Genomic DNA, 26067 nt, shown 5'->3' with positions numbered 1-26067 from the left:
ACAAAATATAATTGCATAATTTCATGCAAGGGAATTGCCTATCTTCCTGTATCTTCTCTTTCCTATCTTCCTTTATTATTTATCTAAATATACTGACATATCATTTGTTACATTAATAGCAAGGAAATGCCTTTGTATCCTCCTTCAGTGGAGTTTCCATCTGTAGGATAAGCTGTTATAAAATCTCTGTCCACTTATCTTGGCCCTTCCAAGGGGTTTGTGCTAGATGTGGCGTTACAGACTGTGGCCCCTGGGTCAGATGGCTCACTGCCTATTTCTGTACCATCCACATTCTAAGAGTTGCTGTTACATTTTTAAGTGTTTGAAAAGTACCATAAGAAAAAGAATATCTGACAGGTGAAAATTACATGAAATTCCCATTTCAGTGTCCACAGGTGATTGCTTTATTAGAACACAGACAGGCTTATACATTGTGGCTGCTTTCGTGCTTTAACAGTGGAGTTGAGTAGTTGTGACAAAGACTGTATGGCCCACAAAGCCTGAATTATTTACTGTCTGGCCTTTTGCAGAAAGTTTGCTGACACTTGGGCTAGACGAAAGAATTTTTGCTTTTCTGCTGGAAATTAACCAGCTGGGTTAGAGCCTCACAATTTACAAGTGCAATTGAGCCAAGCAAGGAATCCAGCTTGCCAGCTGTGGATAATTGGGCCTTAGGGGTCAGTAGTAATTCCCTCCTTAGCACGGAGGGCCTATTTATTCATCTACTTGGCCATTGTGGAACTGTAGTTATTTCAAGATGATGACTCTGAAATGACACCAGAAAATGATTCTGCACCATATGTTAATGCCTGTTCTGGTGGATCATATTTTCTTACTTCCTAAAGAGTTTTAATAATTTGCATGTTAATTGCATGCTGTTTTCAAGCTTAAAGTTGCAGTGATACTATTAAAGGTAAGTTATAAAGATTAAGAAGTAAGGCTGGATGATCTGAAAGCAGTTACACCTTGACCTCTGGGTGGAAATAAAGTAAATGTTGTGGGATCACGAGCATTTATATCATGTATTTGTCCACAGTGTTGGGAGAATGGCATCATCTTGTGCCGGAAGATTGCAGAGCAGTACGAGAGTTACTATGACTACAGAAACCTGAGCAAGATGAGGGTAAGGTGCCCGGATGCATCCTAACCAGGCTATGGCATCCTTTTTTGATTAGCTTTCCAGTATCCTTCTATGAAATTAACTTTGTGATCATCTCGACATGTCTTGCAGAAAGCTTTTTTAAGTCTTTCCTCTGAAACATACTCAGCTATTTATACAGAGAAATAGCAGATGCTTTTGATTCGTGCACAAAAGTGAGCCCTTGATCCATGCACAAACATCAGGTCTGAAATATGCAATGAAATCCATGATTAATTCTTTTAGTTTACTGATGGAAATCTCCACACTGTTCAAGAGCTTCTCACTTGTACACAGATCTCTGTAACAATATGCTATTGTTAGTCCCATAATCTGCACAGCAAAACAGTAGAAATGGCTAGCTGACCCATTTGTACATATTTGAGGGCTAAATTGTATAGGTGTCCACTCTAGCCTCAGCAATATGTTTTATTTGCTACACCTAAACCACGGTCTTAGTACCCAAGAGCCCAAGGAGTTCAATATTCTGTGTCCCTGAACGAAATGTTTTGTCCCTTCTGTTCTTTTCCGATTCACACAGGTCCCTCTTGCACTGTTAAATCCTTATTCTTCAGAGTCATGAGTGTTTTGTGTCATCTTGTAACACCTCAGCTCTTCAGGGTTTCTAAAATGGGAAGCAGATTATGATGTTCCCTTTTAATTCTGAGGTAGCAGTTGAAGAAATGATATTGTAAACCTTTAACAGCCTGCAAAATCCCATACCCCACAAGTAACTCACTCAACCTGCAGAAACCGGCCCTGTACTACTGATGTAGTATTTCATGTCGGTAGTTCATCACTATTTCTCCTAACATGAAGACCAAAGAGAAAAAACCTTGTTTTAACTTCAGTCCATCATGCTGGCTGGCTCTGGCAGGCACTGCAGTTTGATAGAAAAACGTCGCTGTGCTTCTCTTGGCATACTGTCCCTGTAACACAAGCGAGGTTACAATGTTTACCCAGGAGAGCCCTTGGGTATCATAGTCACTAAGATTTTTATAAACCCAAAGCATTACACTTCATGCCAACTGCTCTTTGGGGTGCTGTTACTGGGGGGCAGAGGGAGGGGGAGGTTTTCAAGTGCAATATTAGTCTTTCTCTATAAACCCTGGGGATGATAATATCGTGGAAGGAAAACTATAAGCTTTATGTGCTTCATAGTTCCAACATTGTCAGAGACACACTTAAGAGCTTTCAGCCCAGACAGCACTTTGCACTATGGGTCTCCTTTGGTTTGGTTTATCCCTGTCCAACCTGTGCAAGGTTGCACCTTCCAAATGTCCTGAATTACTGTGACCAAGGAGAACCAGATCCACAGGTGAGTACATCCAGCGTGAGAGTTCTCCAGGAAGGTTTGGCCTCTAGTAGTTCATTTTTTTTTTAATTCATGTCACTTGTTATTTAATTGTGAAGATAATATTTTCTTGATGGACCTTGTGCTTAGAAATTATTTTCTCTGGTGAGAACATGTAATAATATTTGATTCTTAAAAGCAGGGTCAGAAAGCTATAGCCTATGGGCCTTGCACAACTGAGGAGTTGTGATAGACCATATGGCCTGCAAAGCCTAGAATATTTATTCTCTGTCCATTTACAGCATAAGTTTGCTGATCCCTGCCTTAAAGCATAAAAAGGGAGTGAAATCTTCTTTTCTGCAAACGATAGTGAAGTTCTCCTTTATATAGAAGAAACACCCTCTTTTATAAACAAGTAGAGCTGTGGGGCGCCTGGGTGGTGCAGTCGGTTAAGCATCCGACCTCAGCCAGGTCACGATCTCGCGGTCCGTGAGTTCGAGCCCCGCGTCAGGCTCTGGGCTGATGGCTCAGAGCCTGGAGCCTGTTTCTGGTTCTGTGTCTCCCTCTCTCTCTGCCTCCTCCCCCATTCATGCTCTGTCTCTCTCTGTCCCAAAAATAAATAAACGTTGAAAAAAAAATTTTTTTTTAATAAAATAAAAAAAAATAAACAAGTAGAGCTGAAAGATGAGATAAAATTATTAGAACCTCTCCTTTGCTTTGCTAGATGATGGAAGCCTCTTTGTATGACAAAATCATGGACCAGCAACGTCTTGAACCAGAGTTCTTCAGAGTTGGATTTTATGGGAAAAAATTTCCATTTTTCTTAAGAGTAAGTTAATACACTATTTAATTTGCTTTTATACTTCCAATATAGATACCCCAGTCAAGAAAATCAAGATGTTAATGACATTTTGTCCTTTTAGGACCATAATATCAAGAGATTTTTGTTTAACTTTTTAGTTTGTAGACAGTGTACTAAATCTAGACTACCTTGTTTTGAATAATTCACCAAATTATCAAACATTTCTTTGACTTTTCATCCTAAATTTCTAAGGTGACTATATTTTATGAGTAGTCTTTGCTAATTATAGTTGTTCCCCTGTGTGATTGACATTTACTGTTCTGTTTAGTCTGTGATTTCCACGTAGCTTGCACTAGAGAAAAATGGCGGGGCACTGCAGATGACCATAAACCCTGCAGTCCTATGTCCTCTAGAAACTCCCTCCAGAATCATGGGAAGAGCCCAGTTACCGCTTTTGTGAAAAGGGTAAATGTCACTCAACCAAGAGATCCCATTTATTGCTAGGATAAACTCTTTCCACCAAGGAAAATCTTCCAGATATTCCAAGGTACCTAGTGGATCATAAAATATTTGACTGTATTCTTACCATGGTTCACATTGTGCCAAGTTGTATCTTACGTGCTTGAAGACTTATTTAATACTTGAGTGCGTAACATATACTCACTTACATAAAAACATTGGTTGGGAGAGGAAAGTTTCCTCCCCCAGGCAACTGAGAAGTATCTGGAATAATTTGTAGATTGAGTGAATTCATTACAAACTTTAAATCCTCGCATACAAATACTTTGGTATTTGTGTTGCCCTGAATCTTGCTTTAACTACCAGCACATATGAATGAGCATAGGATAGGGGTACTTGAAGGATAATGGAGAGGAGAAAGATTGGATTTCATTGTTTGCTTAATAATCATTAACTTATCTGCCTTTTATAATCAGAGTTTTATATGTATTTATTCATTTATTTATATATAAAGTTTATATATATACATAGACACCAAATAGAGATAAAGATATAGATTCCAAAATATCCAAGCACCATAGGCAAAAATTCATTTTAGTATTACATGGAACAAACACGGAAATGACAGGTTGATTGAAATGACCGATTATTTTGGTGCCACGCAGACACAAGTAAAATCTCCTTGTCGGGTTCAAAAGGAACCAACGTGATGGTGTACGTGGCCCAAAGGCTGACTCTGCAGATGGACCTATGGGCAGAGGAAAGCTTGATTCTGGATCAAAACCAGAGACAGGTTTAGAATACTTCCTGACTTTGAAAGACTGTTTTAAACATGGACATACTAGGCACAGGACTGTGATCAGCACCCCGCTGCCAAGGGCAGGTAGCCCGGATCCAGGTAGTGAGCGGAAGTGTGGACATTCTAGAATTGTGAGCAGTGCAGGGGCTGGAGACCCCACAGGAGGGTCCAGACATGACTCTGGTACCACAGACCCCCTTCTTCTATCAGCTTAAAATCAAATGAAGTAAAAGATTACATTTTCTTCCACATCCTACTCAGGGCTAATCAATCCATTACATACAGTGGGTACAGAGTTTACAGATCATAATATTTTAGATGGCCTTCAAAAGTGTTTTCATTTCTTTTAAAGATCAGAAGGGGAAAATGACCTGTTTTCGTGGAAGAAAATGTTATATATTAAATTGTATATTATACATTAGATTATTAGGTATATATTTGTCCTCATACCAAATCAGTCTCTCAGTATGATTTTTGATACTGTTTTATAGAGAAAGAGGCCCACAAAAGTCATATTGTGACCCTGATCAAATTCTGAGTGCAGGTAGCAAGTACACTCAATGTGTATCTAGTAAATAAAACTGTGATAAATAAAAGTGTAAAGTTTAAAAAAAAATAGAAGTAGTTTAGGAGCCACAGTTTTAAAAGGACTTTAGCAAATTAGAATACTGAATTGGCTAATAGAATAAATTTTGTTAGGAAGTTAATTAGAATAAACCAACCTATGTTATTAGTCTTTTCAAAACAGCTTTTCTTGGAGCACCTGGGTGGCTCAGTCACTTGAGCGCAGGTCATGATCTCACAGGTTGTGAGTTCAAGCCCCACATCGGGCTCTGTGCTGACAGCTCAGAGCCAGGAGCCTGTTTTGGATTCTGTGTCTCCCTCTCTCTCTACCACTTGCCCACTTATACTCTTGTGTCTGTCTCTCAAAAATAAATAAGGACTTTAAAAAAAAAATTTTTTTTTGAAACAAGACAAAAAAACAGGTTTTCTTGGTATAGATGATATTTTCTTCAAAATGAAAGAGAAGGGCTACCCTCTATTGGTTTCTAAAAGGCACCACACCCTTCAGAATCATGGGGCTTGACCTCTTTTTAGGAAATCAGATTCCAGTCTGTCCTTCAATTTAAAAACATGCAAACTTCAACATTAAAAATTTCCTCTTCATGGGGGTGCCTGGGTGGCTCAGTTGGTTAAGCATCCAACTTTGGCTCATGTCATGATCTCATGGTTCATGAGTTTGAGCCCTGCGTCGGGCTCTGTGCTGACAGCACGGAGCCTGGAGCCTACTTTGGATTCTGTGTCTCCCTATCTCTCTACCCCTCTCTCACTCATGGTCTGTCTGTCTTTCTCTCTCTCTCTCCCTCTCAAAAATAAATAAACATTAAAAAAATTTTTTACATAAATAAAAATTTCCTCTTTGTGATCATTTTCAAGATAATTTTTCAAGTTGAAATAAGTTAATATATTTATATAAGTGTACGATTTAAGTAGTTTTTGCCCTCTTGGAAAATGGGTTCTTTATTGACAATTTCTTTATGCACAGAATATCTCTGCATAGTGATTTGGAAAGAATAACTGAGATCAAGGATGAGAGAGACATTTGCTTTTCATTGTATGTCCTGTACTGTTTGGGATTTTTTTTTCCTTTTTTTTTTTTAACCATTGGTGTGTATTTCCTTTTCAAAAGAAAAAGATAATAAAAAAATTTTTTTTAAGTATTAACAAAGGTAACCTAGCAATTCGACTCCTGGGTATATACTCAAGAGAAAATATATGTCTACACAAAGACCTATACACAAATGTTCATAGCAGCATTATTCATTATTGCATAAAAGTGGAAGCAGCCCAAACGTCCGTTAGCCTATAGATAGAAAAACATACGGTATATTCATACAATGGAATATTGAGCAGTAAGAAGGGAATAAAGTACTGTTACATGGTACAAAGTGATTCAGCCACTTTGTAGCATATATTAAGTAGAAGAAGCCAGTCACAAAACACTACATGTTGTATGATTCCACTTATATGAAATGTCCAGAATAGACAAATCCACAGAAACAGAAAGCAGATTAGTGGTTGCCAGGGGCTGGGGTGGGGGATAGGGGTGCAGGGGCAGAGGAAACAAGGAGTGACTGCTAATGGATATGAGTTTCTCTACAAGGTAATGAAAATGTTCTCAAATTCAACAGTGGTGATAGTTGCTCTGTGCATATACTAAAAACCTTCAAAAGGGTGTATTTTATGGTATGTGAACTATATCTCAAAGCTGTGATGAAAAAAGTATTGATTGGAGAAATGTTTAATTCTTTTTTATTTCCTGACAACTCCAATATCAGATGCCAAGTTTATTTTTATTTCAGAATGACTTTTTAACACCATTAAATGATTATATGCTTAGAATAACCCCTGATTTTACAACCTGCTCTAAGATTTAAGCATTGCTTTAAAAATGTTGCAGTTATTAGAACAGTCAGATACTTACTTTGGGACTTCTGTAATATGCAGGAATATATATCATATATATAGTCTTATTTTATCAAGCAAATTTATTATCTTTTGAATAGAATTTAAAAAATAGTATCAGAAAGTATACTTTGTTTTATCTAGAAAGTTTTAAATATGGGATTGTTAGTGCAGGGGGGAGGGAGGGTCCTGATTTCTAGGTAGTCTGTCTTAGCCTGTATTACCAAAGGATTGTGATTTATTTGGAGGTTTGTGAAGAATTGTGGCAGGTTTTCAGAGCCCATTCCCTGCTCTTTTTTCTGCTTGCCTCCACCTGCCTTTTCTCAGCTGCAACCCTGAGCCCCCTGCCCCCTGCCCCCTGGTTTCTGACTTCCTCCAGGTGACTCAGAGTTCTTCCTTAGGGCATTTTGTGTAATTATAAGAACCTCTGAGAACCTTGGGCCTTAGCTCCCCAAGACCATGAACCATGCCCTCTTTCTCTTAAAGATCTTCAGGGCATGTCACCTACAACCTTTCGTGGTCCCCATAGCTGCCAGGAGTTTTTTCTGGATGTGTCAGCCATGTTCAGTGGAGACAGAGCTCAGGCCTTGGTCTCACACCTGAGTTTGAATCTAATACACATGGCCAAAGTACATAAAGATCTTGATCCGTGGTTCCCAATTATAAAATGGGGCAGGATGTGGGAATGACCCCCTCACATTTGTTGGGGTTAAATAAGATATATGCAGAGTACCTAGTCAGTGACTGTTTTCAACAGTTGTAACTTCATTATTATTCACCTGTCAGGAAGAGTTCCCTCATATCTAACCTGACTTCAAAGGTGCTTTCCAGAAACCTGCCCATCTTTCCAGCTCTTTAGACTACCTCAAGGATAATCTTCACCATTTTTTGCCTGAATGAGAGACAGTCCCAGCCCACAGAGTGCTTCTATATCTTGTAAAAGAAAACAAACAAAAAACAAAACAAAACAAAATAACGTCCAACATTTAGCAAGGCCCTAAAAATCCTAAGTCTTATCTTGGGCCAGTTAACAAGACTCTCAGCTACAGGAAGCCAAGCCCAGTTTGTTACGGCAGGGAAGTTTCCCATTCCGGCCCTGCTGAGAGCAGGAATACAGACAGTGATAGTCTTCCTTTTTTCCATGTAGGAATCCAGTGTTGAGGATCCGGTGTTGATCTCTGTGGCCTTTATAAAAAAAAATGCATTAACGCGCATTTTTGGAGATTGCATTTACTTTCTTTTCCTCCAAATTGAGAATTTACCCACCAAACTCTGATATCCAGCTTATCAAAAAAAAAAAAAAATCTTTAACACATGTGCTCATTAGCATTCAGAGAGAACATGATTGCTTTGTTTTATACTTCAGTGCTCTGAGAATCAGATGCCTCTTTGCACCTCACGCACACAAGCTTGGCACATACTACTGAGTCTTATCAAAAGCAGTAGAAAGTGAAGCTCATGATCCTTGCCCTGCATTTTTCATATCTGGGCAAATTTTTCAGACTGTGTCAGTGTTTTGGATTTGTTGTTGTTGTGACAGTCTATTGATGTGAGGCATATGCTCCCTTACTGCCAGTGCCCTATTTTTTGGCTTCTCTCTGTAATTAATGCACTCGATTATATGGCTCTAATTTCTTTTTTTTTATTTCTCCTGCAGAATAAGGAGTTTGTGTGTCGAGGGCATGACTACGAAAGGCTGGAGGCCTTCCAACAGAGAATGCTGAATGAGTTCCCCCACGCCATCGCCATGCAGCACGCCAACCAGCCTGATGAGACCATCTTCCAGGCAGAAGCTCAGTGTATCCACACCTAGGAGGGGCTGCAGTGAGGGCAGTTAGAGCCGCTGGCCGTTAGCCGCAGCGCATTTTCGTGCAAGGCTCTTCAGCCTCTGGCCCCCTCTGCCATAGCCATGTTCTCACTCTCTCTCCTTCTCATCACCTTGATGTCAGCTTAGCTCCTTCTGAACAGAATGTTCTGGTTATTATCACAATGTCAGTTGAAAGGAAATCCCTTAAGGATTCTGGTAAAGAATTTTTTCCTTTCAATTAAAACTTTTCTGTGTCTCAAACCTGCTTTTAAAGCTCCTTTTAGTGATCTCCCTTAGAATAATTTTCCTCCAACATATCCTGTGGAAACTGCTTCAGTTCGAGGAAATGATAGTGTTGTATTTACTGGCACATATCATTCACCCCCTTTTCCTGTGATACTTTTATTCTGGAAGGAAGGAAACAAGGTACCTTAGTGTCTTTGGGGGAACTCTTAGCCATGGCATCCTGGACAGCCTTTAGTGATGGCTGTGTAATTGAAACTCCCATTGTCTAAATACAAGCAATCCAAATGAAATTACACAGGCATTAGAGGCAAAGGGAATTCACCCCAGCCCTCCTGTGTGATGGCTTCTGTCTTCCTGAAACTTATGTTCATAAAGAAGACAAGAAACTCCCACTGATAATTATGGATACCATTTCAAAGTAGAAAATAAAATGCAATAGAAGCAAGAAATTCCATAAGGGAAAAGATTTTGTTGTCCTTCTTAGGATGAAAAGAGAAGAAGGTGTAAAACATACAAGTAAATATGATACCCCTCTAATGTAATTTTTTAAATATCAACTACACCAACAACACTCTGCTTATCAGTAGAAGATTTGGGAGAGTGATAGCTTAAGTGTGGGAAGGCTGGAGACACGGAGCATCACACAGGTAAATATAAATCACTGTCACAACGGGTTCCTGTCTTTGGTCATGGTTGCATGGGTATTTATACATTATTATACAAACAAATTAAGAGGGGACATGCATAGACTAAGGATAAGAGTGTCTCTTAAACAAGGATTACAGTTCATGTAATTCTAAGTACCTAAGATCCAAGCCATAGCCACTCACCCCCACCAAAAAAAAAAAAAAGAAAGAAAGAAAGAAAACAAATCAGTGATAAATAAATTCACAAGTTATAGACATTTTAAACAGATACTTTGTCAGAATCACCTGCCTGAAACTAGTTCAAGGCCTGCAGTTTGAGAAATGATTTGTCAACTGAGTTCTTGGCACCTTCCTAGCAACTTTTAAAATGATTTAGAACCAATGGAAACACCAGATTGTTACCCATCCTCTTCTCTCTGCCACAGCTCAGCTCAAGCCAGATTTCCACCGAGTTTGCCAAGTTGGGTTTCCTCCTTGACTTTTTAACCCTAGATTTACAGATATATGCTGTTACTCCCATTCCGGAGAGCCAGGAGGTCCTGCAGAGAGAGGGTGTTCCGGACAACATCAAAAGTTTCTATAAAGTGAATCATATCTGGAAATTCCGCTATGACAGACCATTTCACAAGGGCACCAAAGATAAAGAGAATGAATTCAAGGTATCGTGCAGTTCTATTACATGTGGTTTCCTGTGAGAATCTTGGGACAAGCCGCTCGATAAATATTTACTCAGAATAGAGTCAGGTGATAGAACCAGAAGGGAGGAGAAATCATTTAGTCTTGTTGATCTCAAATTCTTCTGTGTATCAGATTGAGTCAGAAATCGGAGTCAGGAATCCTGACTCAGTAGGTCTGAGAGGAAGCCCTGGAAGCAGCTTTTTTTGTGACCGTGACGGTAGTCCTCAGACCAGCCTCGGAGATGTCATGATTGAGCTCAGCCCTCTCATTCATTCATACGGAACCAACTGTGGGGACCTCAGAATATTTGTTCTGAGATACCACAGACCACAGTGAGTGAAGAATGCTTAATCAATAGGGGAAAAGAAGATTCGGAGACTGCGAGCAGCAGGAAATTTCTGTGTGATCTTCTGCTTTTTCTTGTTAGAATGATGTGTCATTAGGACTTGTGAGAAGACACAGGATAAAAGCAAACCATAGACTCCTTGCATGTGCCAGTCCGTTGTGAGTAGTTGCAATATGCCTTACCGTCCAGAGCTCCCTCTGGCTGTCTCAGCTTCACAGGGGGAAAGGGGCAGGATGGTCCCACAGACACATTATAGTCTCCTCTTTCCTTGACACTGACAAGGCAAGACCAGATAGATCTCTGTTAGTCACTATTTCCCCCCATACAAAGAATGCAAAACTAACCTATTATTGTGGGTTATTTGGCTTGGCTTCTTTCATCACAGAGTGTCTCTTTAAGCTGGGAAACATTCTCCTGATACTGTTAGCAATGACTGTCTGATGATGTTAATTCCCCTTGTGGCCTCTGCCTAAGTGCCAGTTCCCAGTGTGCCCAGCAGTAGCTCCAGGAATTAGGCATGGCCATTCTGCAGTGTTATGATGGCCCTCAACACAGCCGTCCTCTGTGCAAAGAGGTCTGATGGCTTAAATATCAAGGCAAAGAAACTATGGGAAGACAGAACTGGGAGGTTCCTGAAAAGATCCATGAGCATTTTCTAGTCCTTTTGGATACTTCAATTTTTGTTAGCGTCTCCCCAAACCAATTAGTGATCGTTGGTTTATGCTATGGTTTTCACTGCAGTTGTTTACACTGAACAAGTCAGAGATCCACTGGACTCAGGCAACTGACTTGCTCAGAGTCACGTTCTCATTACCCATACACCCTACACCTTCTGGTATCTTCTCCTTTGCATTTTCTGCTGCACCACCTTTCCTCATGGCTATCACTTTAAGTATTTATCCGTGGTATAGCAGTCCTCCTAGAAAATGATGATAAATCTGGCTCCTGCTTCCTGTGCCGACAGCCCTTGGCATCTGGCTCCAAACTGCCCCTCCGGAAGCCTCATCTGCGCCACAGCCCGCCCACTCACCCTCCTCTCAGCTCCCGCAACATTGAACTTCTCTTCTTCATCTCCTGCCATGCCCTTTTCGCAAGCAATCGGGGCCTCAGCGCAGGCTGCTTCCTGCTGCCTGCAGCGCTCCCCCCCCCCCTTCCTCCGCCTGGCAAACTCCTACTCACTCTTCAGCATTCCACTCACGTGTCACCTCCTCTGAAAAGTGCTGTCCTCCTCCCACAGAATGAGGTGCCTGCCTCCTTCCTTCTGCTTCCCCCAGCACTTCCAGCATGCCTTTCTCTTTGCCCTGAGCCCTTCCATACCTGCTTACCTCCTTGTCACCACCAGAAGGCTTCCAAACACTGTCACAGGGACTCTGCCCAGTCGGTTTCAGTAGATCTTGGCTGACACGAAGAAATCCTCCTGTTTTTGTTGTTGTTGAATACGTGGCATTCTTTCAGGGATTTTGTAAAGTGTATCATTCTCTTGAGAATATACTTTGTTTAAGTAAGAAAAATGAGGCATGGGTACAGAAACATGGTTGACGAAGGTGAAATCTGTCATCCAACAGCTGCTCTTATCAAGGCGGCCATGCCTTCATGTGTCATGGGGATGCTCTTCCTGACCAGGGGAAGCCTCCGCTCTTTGAATACAGATCCTCTTGGGCGGTGGCAGTTCAAACGTGCATGAGGAAGTGTGGCATGGTGAGGAAGTCAGAAGTTCTAGTAGGTGGGGTCTGTGCTGGCTCTACAGGTGACTAGAATATACCTCTGAGCAGGTCACGTTGCCTCCTTGATGCTTAGCGTCTTCATCTTTAAAATAGAAAGATGGAGCTCCATGATTCCTCCTGGGCCTTTCCTCCTTTGGGATGGTGTTATTCTGGTCCTGTGTTGACTAGCTGACTATTACCCCTTCCAGATAGAAATGACAAGCCCCAAGACCTGAAGGAGTGAAGAGAGTTTAAATTGGAATTTGAAAGAAATTGCAAAGGAAATAATGGGATGGCCTGTTACTCTATTTTAAGCTTGTTGTCTGAAGTAGATCACTTATTGCACACAGGAAAAAGTGTCAGACAACATAGAATGGAATTATTAACCTAGCTTCAGCTATACCTTACGTGGTAACTTCTTGAGTGTGAAGGGATTGCCCACGTGCTAGAATGAATACTAAGGAAAAGCTTCCAGAAATCAGCAAACCTGACCAAATTGATGGCAAACATTAGTCATAGCTCAGTAACTAGAAAGAAGGGACACTTGGGGATTTAATTTGTTTTGTATTCCGTAGAGTCTCTGGGTGGAGAGAACATCATTATACTTGGTGCAGAGTTTACCTGGAATTTCCCGCTGGTTTGAAGTGGAAAAGCGTGAAGTGGTAAGGATCAGAGCTTATTCTCAAGTACTTTCCCATCACAGTTGCTCACTGGGAGTCTCGCCATATGTCAGTTGCTTCTGCTGTTGACTCCAAGTCCATGGAAGCACATGTAAGTTAGTGAATGTTTATGGTATTGACCGCTGTGACCAAGGCTTTAGGGGAGCATTACTGTTTTCCTAGTCTGGCCGGTTGGAGGGATTCTCCAAAAAATAACTACGACTGCAGCATGTAAACAACTCAGGCCCTCGAGTTAGGGGAGCTGGTATTTGAACTACTGCAGGCTAGTGGGGAGGGGTTCTCTACCTTATCTTATTTAATCACCAGACCCAAACTATGAGGTATGTATTTCTGTCCCTATTTTTACAGGTCTTAACAAGAAGTTAAAAGCCTTTGCTAGAGGTCTCATGTTAAGATGTTGGAAAAGGATAGACTCAAACCCAGATATTCCTGCCTCAAAAGCCAGTTACATCCAACTCTTTTAGCTCAGTTTCCTTACAGGCAGCCTGAGGCTAGTACAGAGCCCCAGCACTGTATCTGACGCACTGGAAGTCCGTGCTGTTACCTTTGGCAGTAGAACAGAGGCTGCTGAATTGGTCTCACTGAGCAGTCCTGGATGAACACCAGCTAGAGACCCTTGGGTGTCATTATAGAACCTGGAAACTGCAGCACCCGGGTCCCCTTCAGGTTGTAAACCATGCCCCAGCTCCAGCCCCCAGTTCTGGGTGCTGACAGCAGCTACGTCCAGGGTGAAACCTCGCCCTGCTGCCTGTGCTGTTCTTCAGGCTGGCTGAGCCTTGATGGCAGCCCTGCACCCAAGCAGCGTCCCTTCTCCCTCCTTTGGGACGTCTGTCCTGGCTGAGGCCAGCCCTCTGGTGGCTGGAGTCCTCTAGCTGATAGAAGACGTGGCAGTTGTGAAGACATCATTTAACCCCTTTCTTAGGTAACAGGCTCATTCCGTCAGTGGGTAAATAAAAGCAGCTTTTGCCCAAATGGTCTTCCAAGAATGCCTCGTCCTGCCTGAAATCTCACTAAGCATTGAAACCACTCAGCTTATCATGCTCATTGAAGCTAAGGATGTAGTGGCATTTTCCTTTTACAGTGCTAAAAATTTCATATGGCTTCCTAGACAAATGGAACTTAGTTTATCAGACTGCCTCAGTGCTGTTGTATTCTTGTAGGTTCTGAGTCCAGGGTCCCCACTGATGTACCTTGGTGCCTTCCATAGAAGAGGAGAGGTTGCCCAACAGTGTCAGAAAGTCTTAGCCTTATGCTTCCCGCTGAATGGCATGGGCCCAACCCACATCGCTGTTCTTAGTCATCTACCTTGCATTAATGATTCAGAGAGCCATTTCAGCTACTTACTACCCAGAGGGTTAAATTCTCTGAGGTCTCACCAGTGGCCCTAACCTTTGAAGTATTACCCCCTCACACACACACACACACACACACACACACACTACTCATAGAAAGTACCATGCTGATAATGATTAAAGAAGCATTACTAAGCACAACCTTTCAAACATCAGCTGCTTACTTTATTAGAATATATAATCTTACATTCTGTCAAACAGAACAAATTTAATTGGGCTACTTTGTTCTCTGAACACAGCCCACTCATGACAACCTTATGTCTTTCTCTTGTTCCCACTGCCTGGTATGTCCTTACCCTCTATTAAAGTTGCTGGTTTACTACTTTACTTTAATTCATAGTGTATGAGTTCCTTGAGATCAGAGGCAGTAGGTACTAAATACATATATGCCAACCTGAACTGAAATTCCTTATGTACGTTGTCAAAATCTGAAAGATTCTGAAAAACCAAAAGGTGTTGTCATAAGTTCAGCTCCAAAACTCAATTGGGAATAAACCTAACCTGATCTGCTGTTAGGACCATTTACGATCTTTATTCCACATAGTATGAATATTCATATGTTTTACTCCAGAAATATTAAGGCATTGGTTAAAAATAATCTTCCCGGACCCTGCTTGAGGGTTATGTAATAAACTATCTGTGCCTTATATTATGTTTCTAAAATCTGAAATTTTCTGAATTGTGAACCATCTGGTGCCAAAGGTTTCTGATGGGATTGTGGGCCTTTATTCTCTAACCCATAGCCCCAGAGTTTATTATCCCATTCTTGCAAAGATAGCAAAGCCTTTGAAGTACTGTTTTCTCAGTAATTGTTTTTAATTGTTTTGAGAACAAATAAAAAAATAGGTACTTTCCCCCATTAATAAGTAAGCTCATTTAAAAATTTTTAAACAAGATAAACCACAAAAGAAATTTGTGATGACTTTTTAAACTCCAACTAAAGATAATGAGAGTATTTTCACATCTCACATTATATCCATCAGAAAATCACGTGGCTCTCCTTTCAAAATATATGCGGAATCCAGCCACTCTTCACCAGCCCCTACTCATAGCGCCATCTAGTGTCTGATTTCTGCAGTAGTGTCTTAAGTGGTCACATGCTTCTACCCTAACCCCTTGCAGTCACTTCTGTGTACAGCATCCGGTGTCCCTTTTAAATTTAAGTTGTATCATACAAAAATAAATACATAACAAACCTGATGTACCCATCATTTTACTTAAACATCTGTCAAAAAGGCCAATTTTGTCTCATCAGCTCCATCCTCTTTTACACTGGATTATTTTGAAGTAAATGTGACATCATATCATCTCATCTATAAATAATTCAGTATGTATATTAACAAAAAAACATAACCACAATAACGAAAAAACATAACCACAATATCATACATTATCCCGTCTTAAAAAATGAACAGTAATTCCTTGACGTAAAATAACCAGCGTTTACACTTCACCAACAGTCTGTTTCTTTTATGAGTTTTTGTTTATTTGTTGTCTGTTGTTGTTTGAATTCAGATCCACATCAGGGCCATACATCGCACTTGGCTGAAATGTCTCCTAAGGTCTCTTTTGATTTATAGGTTCTCCCTGAATTGCTCTTTTTCCCCTTGTAATTTGCAGCCTGCGAACCAGTGGGGTAATTTAACATGTTTCTTTGCCCCTATATTTTTTGTAAATTGGCAGTTAGATCTAGAGACTTGATAAGATGCTGTTGTTATTATTGGTTTTTGTTTATTTTTTTTTTTTTGCAAGAGTACTTCCTAGGTGGTGTTATGCTTTTGGTTGTCTCTTTTTTGTTGTTATATTGGAAGCCACTGATGATCATGGCCCCAGCCTACTGAGTGTCGCAAAATGGTAAAATACTTTATCACTCCTTTTTTGTTTATTCATTGGAACACTTCTGTAATGAGAAACATTCCCTCATCAACTATGTGATTACCCTGAGGTATAGCAAAGGAAGGATGACACCCTACAGAAGCGACCAGAGAAGTTTTTTGTTTGGTTGGCTTTGTTTTATGTATCATTCGTAACTCGTGGATGTAAGCATACTGGGTTGTTTTTTTTGTTTTTTTTTAACTCATTGTAATTGTTACTCTTACTGATTTTCAAGTTGTTCCATTTTGCCCATTGGGAACCTCTTCAAATTGACTTTTGAGTCTTTTTTACAGTATCCAAGTATTCATTGTTACTGAGCTAACACATAGGACTGGATTGTCAAATCAGATGTGGGAATCAGCATCAAGCTTTACTAATAACTTTAAGGCAATCAAGAGGCTCATATGAAGCAGAGAGACATCTGAGACCTCAGGCCTTGGCCTCAAGGTCCTTCTTTTCTCACATCAATAGTAATTTGGAACAGATGGAGTCTCTAAGTGAAATTCACGGGATCCCTCATACACAGGGTACATTTAAATTATGAAATTCACATTATGAAATACTCCATTTTATACTGCAGACAGTTATAAAACTTACCTGGGACATTATGCAGGGAATCCTATATCATGGCTTATCAGTTTTATTACTGAAAGCAATCCTTAGCTGGGGACACAGATACCATCTCCTCCTTCTGGCAATTAGTCTTGGACTGTTTACTTGAAGGTTCAGTTGACAAGGGGATAAGACCAGATCACCTGCCTTCCTTTCTGTTCCCCAAGGATATTCCTCCATTAGAGACAGTGAATGAATCACAGGCCAGCTGCTTTACTGCCTTCCTCCCAGCCACCTTCCTGGCTTACTGGGATAACTAGGTTCTCCATTTCTCCAATGACTCCTGTTTCTTTTTGGTGGTAAACAGCATTTAAAGATCACAATCCAGGGGCACCTGGGTGGCGCAGTCGGTTAAGCGTCCGACTTCAGCCAGGTCACGATCTCGCGGTCTGTGAGTTCGAGCCCCGCATCGGGCTCTGGGCTGATGGCTCGGAGCCTGGAGCCTGTTTCCGATTCTGTGTCTCCCTCTCTCTCTGCCCCTCCCCCGTTCATGCTCTGTCTCTCTCTGTCCCAAAAATAAATAAACGTTGAAAAAAAAAATTAAAAAAAAAAAAAGATCACAATCCAGGGACAAGAGGAAAATAATCTTTCAATGAATGTTTTTTACACATTGTTTTTCACATACTTCTTTTGACCATCTCCTTAGAATAATTTCCCTAGAAATGAATTGGTCTATCAAAGAGTCCACAATTTAACCTTTGATTCATGGGCCAACAATGGCATGTATCAACTTCTGTCTTGTCTGGTGCGGATAACTGTTCTTGAGAATACCCATTTTCCCACCATCCTCTCCAACACTGGGGGTTATATTATTTTAATCTTTCCTAATAATAAACCAAAAATGATCATACTAGGGTTTGTTTGGGTTTTTTTTTTTTTTTGGCATTTGTTGAATGCAAGTGAAGATGATATTTTTTCATATATTTATTTCCTCTTTCTATTTATTTGTGAATTATAGCCTTTGGTTTTCTTCAGTATTTGAGAAATAACAATAATTTATCAGGAATATATATGGAAATATTTCCCCAAGTTACTGTTTGTCTTTTGCCTGTGCTTGTTGCAATTTGTTTTTGAATTTTTTCGTATTAATAGCATTTGAACTTCTAAAGATGAGCATGAATTTTTTTTCCCATTGGCCAAAACACAATATTTTTCATCTTAACCATTTTTAAGCATACAGTACAATAGTGTTAACTACGTGTGCATTATTATGCAACAGATCAGTTTTATCTTGCAAAACTAAAACTCTATCCATTGAATATTTCCCCTTTCTCCCCTCCCCAGCCCCTAGCAACCAGTGTTCCATTTTCTAAGATGTCTGACTTTTTACCTTTTAGTCCATCAGAATTCTCAGACTTTTCCTTTATGATTTAGGTTTTATGATTATAAAACAAAGGCTTATTGTCCTAGACAGTAAATACTTATTTACCAGCACTCTGTAAAGAAACACAACATTGCCAATAGCACCGTAGAAGGTTCCCGTGTATTCCTTCACAGTCACAAGTCACTCACTTTCCATTACAGGTCACCACTATCCTCACTTACTTAGTATCCATTCCCTTCCTTGGTTGGTCACCTAAGTTTATGATTCTCTAAAACAAGTCAGTTTAGTTTAGCCTGGTTTTGAACTTGATGTAACAGTATCATAGTGTATATATTCTCTTGTAACTTGGTTTTGTCACTCAGTATTATTTGTCACAGTGTTATTACATGTGACTGAAGTTTGTTTTCACTGCTGCATACTCTTCCATTGTGTGAACATACCACAATATGTTTATGCATTCTCTTATCAATGGACATAGGGATTTTGGAGACATTTATGACAATTTTTGTACATTTCTTCACACACATGTACATACATCTCTTACTTTTTTTCTCAAACATATGCTTGCATAGAATTGCGAGACCATAAAATATAATAAAGATATCTTTAACTTTAGTGTTTAATGCCAAACTGTTCTCCAAAGTGATTGAAACAATTTGAACTTCCAACAGCAGGAATTGAGAGATTCTAGTACTCTCATTCTCACCCTCATTTGCTATTGTCATATTTATTTTTGCCATTTTGGTGAATGGTTGGTACTATATTCTTGTGGTACTGTTTTTCACTTTTTTGATCACAAATGAGGTTCAACACCTTTTCATATATTTATTGACCACTTGGTCTTCTTCCTTTGTAAATATACTGCCTGTTTAAGTCTTTTGCCTATTTTTACTGGGTTGTTTGCCTCTTCCTTATGGGTTTAAAGGAGTTCTATATATATTCTGAACAGGTATACTTATATCATTTTGATGTTTTTATTAATGCTTCCAAAAAATGTACTTTGAGATCAGAATCACTTCTTACTCATTTTCGTATAATTCTTCTGATACTCCTCATCACACATTAGTGGTCAGAAATGAGATATAATTCCCCAATCCCTGCCCAAAAGACCTGAGTAAGATCTTACTGTAAGTTGAAGGGAGTTCTGCCCTAACTCATGGATTGTGCAAGAACAAACTGCTGTTGGGTCTGACTGATTGTAGGTGGGTTGTGGCATGGTGTATCGAAGGCTATTGAATGCAACTTACGATGCTTAATAAAAATCTTTATTCTTTTATTATTAAAAAAAGAGTTCTATATATATTCTGGACAGAGGCTCTTTGATGGTTTTCTAGGTTATAAATACCTTCTACTTTCTGGCTTTCCTTACTAGTCTCTCTTGATGAATGTATAATATTAATTTTTACATTGTCAAATTATTCTCATACTTTGCAGTGTTGTTTGATGATGATGTAAGTGAACTTTAAAAGTCCAGTTTGTTTCCTTAACTGAAAAAAAGACCACAATATTTAAATGTGTTTATTGTAAGATTGAATTACTTTATAGCTAAGAGCTTGGCAGACCTTCTCTTCAAAGACAATGTCAATGACAATAATGGCTCCAATGTTAAATATTTGAAGAACATTTTCATCATTTTCAGTTCGGTCCCCCATATAAGCTAGAATTTTTAAGTCATTATAATTCTTTTTGGCTCTCCTTCAAAAAATAGATCCTGCAGCATATATGATTAACTTATTTTCTATAACTCCCAACTGAGTACCATCCTGTGCCACCTTATGGTGCTGTTATATATGCATATGGGGTCCATATGGGCATATGTCCCATCTTCCCAACTGGGTTGAAAGCGTCTTGACATCAGAGGATTTGTAAATGCATCTTTGTATCTCCTGTGGTGCTTTGCATTAAGTAAGTATTTAGAAATGTGATAATAATATGCAGGGCCCCTGAATATTTAGCCCTTCAGGAGAAAAGATAAGTGAGTTTTAACAGGCATGAGATGCTTAGATTTTCTTTGAGGGTTACATTGATTGTTGCAGTGCTAATATGGGATTGATGATTGCTGATTATCCAAATCACATTTCAACCAATCAGTATAATCACCTTCACTTTCCAGACCTTCGAATGAACAGCTAATTTGTCTTCCACATCCTGTCTGTTCTACTGTATGGCCCCTGGTAGAGATATTGATGGGAGCCGAGGGGGAGCACAAATCATTCATAACATGGATGATCTACTTTCTTCTTGAATGTCACAAAATCCCATATATATTTATGCCCATTTGCTTCTCAGGTGGAAATGAGTCCTCTGGAAAATGCAATCGAAGTGTTGGAAAATAAGAATCAGCAGCTGAAGACTCTGATTAGTCAGTGTCAGACAAGACAGATGCAGAATATTAATCCCTTGACCATGTGCCTGAATGGAGTTATAGACGCTGCGGTTAATGGTGGAGTTTCCAGGTATCAAGAGGTGAGGATTAGGTATCATTTGAAAGTTTTTAAATGTGATTTCTTAGGGCTTCAGAGGTTTTGTTTTTCAAAATATGTGTGCATATCCACAAACTAACATAGGGCTACAATTGACACAGAGCTCTTTGTTAAATAGAGCAAACATATAGTCATTTGTGATGCAAACTTACTCCATTTTTCCAGTATATGACATTTTTGAGGATAAAACTGTGTGTGTGTGTGTGTTCTTGGATGAATAAAGTAGTAAGGGTATCAGGATTATTTAATAAATGTCTACCTAAAACCATTTCCCTGTGCAAAGAGGTTCACAGGCATAGAAAAGTTTGATCTTCTTTAGCAGGTACTTTAAACGGACTTTTCATCTCCCCTCTTGGTTTTAAACAGAAAGTCACAGTAGCTTACAAGGTGAGGAGGCTGTCATTTTGGTCATACTGAATCTTAAAGCACTTCGTTGTAGGATACAAAGCTTATTGATTTGATTTGCTGTTTGCTTAGTTTACCAAAGATTCTTATTTATACAATCCCTGCTCTTCCTTGAGCAATCCTTTTCTTTTGTTCTCTTCTGACCAGCTGCCTTCAGTAGGAGTCATTCCTTCTGCCCCAGAAATGTGGTTCACAATGGTGTTTCTTTAAAGACGCCAGGTCCATGGGTCACCTGGGTGGCTCAGTCAGTTAAGCGTCCGACTCTTGATTTTGGCTCAGGTCATGGTCTTGCAGTTCATGAATTTGAACCCTCCAATTCTCTCTTGGGATTCTCTCTCCCTTTCTCTCTGCCCCTCCCCTCCACAAAATAAATAAATTAAAAAAAAAAAAAAGATGCCAGGTCTTTAGAAGCAACTATGTCTTTCACTTTCTTTTTAACTCTCCTGAAGTAAACTATCCCTTCTCTTTCTAGGCATTTTTTGTCAAAGAATATATCTTAAGTCACCCTGAAGATGGAGAGAAAATTGCACGGTTAAGAGAACTGATGCTTGAGCAGGTAGGTGGGGACAGAAGCCAGTCACCTCTCTCTCCTGCCGAGATATGTGTGCATGGTTACCCAGGGACCCATCTACGTGGTTCTCTCCATCAGTGTTCTAACAGAAGTGGTCAGTCAAGGGTTATAGATTCATCTGTAATGTATTCAAAATTGCTAATTTTTACTTTGACTTTCCACTTTGATGCAAAAGTAAATTTAACAGTGAGTAAACTATGGCAGCCCCTTATAACAAGCAACCTCATGTTGTCTCTTAGAATAGTGCTTGAATGTGCTCTCCCTAAAGACTTGCTGCAGGCTTGATGCCAACTTTTCACTCAAAATTTTGGACTCAGATAAGTCCGGGCCAGCTCAAAACAAATGAATAGATAAATGAATGAGTGAATGAAAGCATGAGATTCTGCCTTAAATGTTATAGTAAGGGAGCAATCAATAGACTTTGCTTTAAAACAGTATCATGTTTTGCAGACTAAGTCTATAGGTCATATGGTATGGACAAAACTAGATTCAACCCTATCATTTTCTACTCCAAGGAAGCGTAGTTTATTTTTATTTAGTGCCATCAAGTACAAAGAACTAGAGTCATCTCTTGCCCGCTGCATTCCTCTTGCTGGCTCTTGGCTGAAAATGGTTTGAAAACCTCTGAGGTAGGAGGCATAATGGTTATTCCATAAAAAAATGGAATACATATGATAAAACGTGACCAGAGCATCTCTTTCTACTTGATAATACCAAATTAATTAACAAATAAGGCATTCCCTTTTGGATTAGAAAATGATGAGGTTGTATCTGATTCTAGTCCATATTTTATGCTCTGCAGGCTTAATCCACAGAACTTAATACTAGGGAGAAAGAAGTGACCACAGACAGGGACTGTGGCTGGAAGAGAGCCAGGTATGCAGCATCTGGAAAAGAGAAAGGAATTACTTTAAGTTGACCTGCAAAGAAATAGAGAATAAGTTCCTACTGTGGTTCTGGGGATGATGTCGATACTAGAAGTGAGAAGGTTAGGTTATCCAATTCTTAGGATCATGGAGTAAGTGTAGCCTTTGTTGATACTCAAAAATCTGTATTTAACCTGAGCACAATCTCTTGTGAGTGGTTTGCCTCACTGCAGGACTTTCACTTGCTGTATTCAGTCTGACTGAATTCGTTCCCCAGAATTATAATTAAAAGGGCCAAGAAGGCTCTCAAGAAAAATAAAATCAGGGAGCACCTAGGTGACTCAGTTGGTTAAGTGTCCGACTTTGGCTCAGGTCATGATCTCACGGTCCACGGGTTCAAGCCCTGCATCAGGCTCTGTACTGACAGCTCAGAGTCTGGAGGCTGCTTTGGATTCTGTGTCTCCCTCTCTCTGTGTCCCTCCCCCAATCTCTCTCTCTCTCTCTCTCTCTCTCTCTCTCTCTCTCTCTCTCTCTCTCCAAAAATGAATAAACATAAATTTAAAAAAAAAGGAAAGAAAAGAAAAAGAAAACCAGGAACCTTTGTTTCCTCCAGATCCTGCCTGATTGTGTTTGTAGGGCCTTGTGGAAAGAGCCTTGTTGGGGGAAACTTTAGATCTCTGTCACAGGAGAATCAGTACAGGTGACTGCAATGTGACCTTGGGCAAGTCATATCACCTTTGCCAGACTATAGTAGAAGGGGTTTAGGTTAGTGAGGGCACCATGCTCCTCTGGACCTCTGTGAGGTGGTTCAGATAAAAACTATGTAGTAGACTCAGGGACACACTGCCCCACTGGCTCTTCCAGAAAGGACTTGTTGCCCCAGCTGATGGGAGTGGTGGCCGTCAACAGATACCTTTGGCTCTCAGGTCCTTCAGCTATTGCCTCAGCTACAGAGCACTGCCTGCCCCAAGATGACCATCTTCCTGGATGGCCCACATCCCATGACTGAGGAGGAGATATACAGCCTGGCCATTTGAGCCCAACAGAGCACAACTCTGACAGCCTGTTTGAGGGCCAGAGCCCCCCTGGTGTCAGCATAGGCTGACATGACTGCCCTGTGCCTTGGTTGCTTTTTCGTCAAGTCCTGCTTCTGCCCCTCCCTCACACAGACAGTGATTCCAGGTGACTCCCCAGTAAACATCCTAATCTCCATGCCAGAGTCTACTTCTGGGAGAACCCAACCTTCAACCTGATTTGGACAAAAGAGAGGTCGCCTAACAGCATGTGTTTAAAATGGAGACTGGATTCCTACCCAACATACAGTTGACCCTTGAGGTCAACTCTTCCATGTCCTTCCATCCCTCATCAGACTCTTCCTTTATGTGTCAGACATACATTCCACTCTTACTATTCCTTTTAAAGGTGTCATTGGTGTTTAAGGTATTTTTATCTTTATGATACACTGGCGGTGGGTAGGAGCTGCCATAGTCCTGTCCCATAGGGAAGGTTCTGGAAGCTCTAACCCACCAGGCTCAGTCCTGAGCTTTCAGTCTTGAATCTTCCCAAGCCATGAAGATAAAAACCATGTGGTAATGGTGTGATTTGCTTTCCTCTCAGTCAGTGCAGTTTGCTCTTTTGACCACTGTAGTATGGGGCATTTTTTAAAATGTAAAAGACAGCTGATCCTCAAATCAAAGGAATTAAGCACTATTAATAGCTGAAGAACAAAAGAAACTGGAATGTTTATGTCCATCTCTTGTGGGTCCACACTGCAAGAAACTTTTTAAGTAGGAGCTGCTCCAATTATTGCATTATAATAAGTGAATGAGAATAATAGCTTTTAACAAAAACAAAAAGCATGGCAACTATTATAGAATTCCTGTTCCTGTTTTACTTCTGTGTCCCCCTCTACAAATTTGGGAATTCTGGGGGAGGGGTGGATGGGAACAGAAGAACCTGATGGAAGAGAGAAGGGTAATGTGGAAAAGGGGGTGCCATCCAGGAAAGAGATCCCTCAGGGAGAAGTACCTGATCCCACTAATAGGGAGCCGCTCCTTCCCAATGCTGACCAGTGCAGAAGGGGGCCAAAGGGACACATACTTGCTTAAGAGGGTTGTTGTTACAGATCTCAGATACATGGGAAAGAAACTTAGGGTACCAGGGAAATGAAGTCTTTGGAATGAGAAAGACCTAAGTTTGAATCCCCATTTGTCTTTTAGCACCTGCAAGAGCTTTCTGATCCTCACCCGTAAGTGAAGGATTGTTCCCGTCTCGTGGGATTGAGAGGATTCACAGTAACGCATGCAGAATGCATGGTACAGTGCTTGACCCCTTAGCAAGCACTTGGTAGAGTTACCTATTGACGTGAGTTTCTTCCTTATCTTATTATCAAGGCACAGATTTTGGAATTTGGTTTGGCCGTGCATGAGAAGTTTGTACCTCAAGATATGAGACCCTTACACAAAAAGCTGGTGGACCAGTTCTTTGTGATGAAGTCAAGTTTAGGGATACAGGTACGTACACAGAGTGTCCATATTGGGCAGTCTGCCCACTGCCATTTGCTTTTCATTAGAGAGAGGATGAAGTATCCAATAGTGACATCTTTTGGTTTTTCTACCAAACTGCATCATTTTACCAGGGAGTCCTCCAGTATTAAAATTGGATTATCTTCTGTGTGCCGTGTTCAGCTTTTATGAAAACCCAAAAAGTAAGGGCGAGAAAGCTTAATAATAATGAAACTTAACATTTATAACCTTTTAGCCTTGTCACAGTATACTAAAATACCTCACGAGTTACTTTGCCCATGTAATTACTCTTAAATATGTGCTTTACTACATCTCTAGGAGTTCTCTGCTTGTATACAAGCCAGTCCAGTCCATTTTCCTAATGGAAGCCCTCGTGTGTGTAGAAACTCAGCACCTGCTTCGATGAGCCCAGATGGTACCAGGGTAATTCCTAGACGCAGGTAAGTCATATTCTGAATTATCTTATAATTTGGCATCCCCACAAGATGATCTGGAATGATTCTCTCATTCTTTATGGCACAATTTGTCAAATACGCTATTTCTTAATGAAATAATTAACCCGCAAGGCAGCTGCAGACATCTGCCACTGGTAAAACAGCAACAGCATGAGAAATAAATAAACTCAAACATTTGATTATATTGAGGCAAACAGGAGACAACAAAATGGAATGTATATTTTTTTCCTTTGGTTTTATACCATGCCAGCATGTGATGAAGTGCAATTCAGAGACTGAGTTAATGACCATTTTTTTTCCCCCAAAACAGCCCATTAAGTTACCCAGCTGTCAACCGATATTCTTCCTCCTCACTGTCCTCCCAAGCTTCTGCTGAAGTAAGCAATATTACAGGGCAATCAGAAAGCTCTGATGAAGTCTTTAACATGCAGGTACTTGATTAGCTTTTTAATCGTCTGGTCGTGTGTATTCCTTTTCTGTCTCAATCGTGAGAGTTTCCGTTCACTCTGCTGTGCTAATGAACAGATCTGCGAG

The 26067-nt window shown here is 40.3% G+C and overlaps 1 protein-coding gene across 7 annotated transcripts in view; it reads left to right on the top strand.

Annotated features, from left to right (window-relative positions):
- The window catches only part of DOCK4 (dedicator of cytokinesis 4), a 434985-nt gene that overhangs the window by 395396 nt on the left and 13522 nt on the right, over positions 1–26067 (top strand). For 6 of the 7 annotated variants that reach the window (XM_045052625.1, XM_019825720.3, XM_045052626.1 and 3 more), the window contains 10 exons: positions 1037–1123; positions 3157–3261; positions 8616–8757; positions 10151–10317; positions 12961–13047; positions 20518–20694; positions 21589–21672; positions 24947–25066; positions 25397–25518; positions 25844–25964. In XM_045052625.1, coding sequence (XP_044908560.1) covers positions 1037–1123; positions 3157–3261; positions 8616–8757; positions 10151–10317; positions 12961–13047; positions 20518–20694; positions 21589–21672; positions 24947–25066; positions 25397–25518; positions 25844–25964 — 1212 coding nt within the window. The remainder of the gene's footprint in view (positions 1–1036; positions 1124–3156; positions 3262–8615; positions 8758–10150; positions 10318–12960; positions 13048–20517; positions 20695–21588; positions 21673–24946; positions 25067–25396; positions 25519–25843; positions 25965–26067) is intronic. The other variant, XM_019825719.3, reaches the window with a different exon arrangement.

Source organism: Felis catus, chromosome A2 (genome assembly GCF_018350175.1).
Source record: "Felis catus isolate Fca126 chromosome A2, F.catus_Fca126_mat1.0, whole genome shotgun sequence".
Taxonomy (NCBI): Eukaryota; Metazoa; Chordata; class Mammalia; order Carnivora; family Felidae; genus Felis; species Felis catus.
The sequence above is the reverse complement of the archived record's forward strand: the minus strand, read 5'-3'. Positions and strand labels throughout refer to the sequence as shown.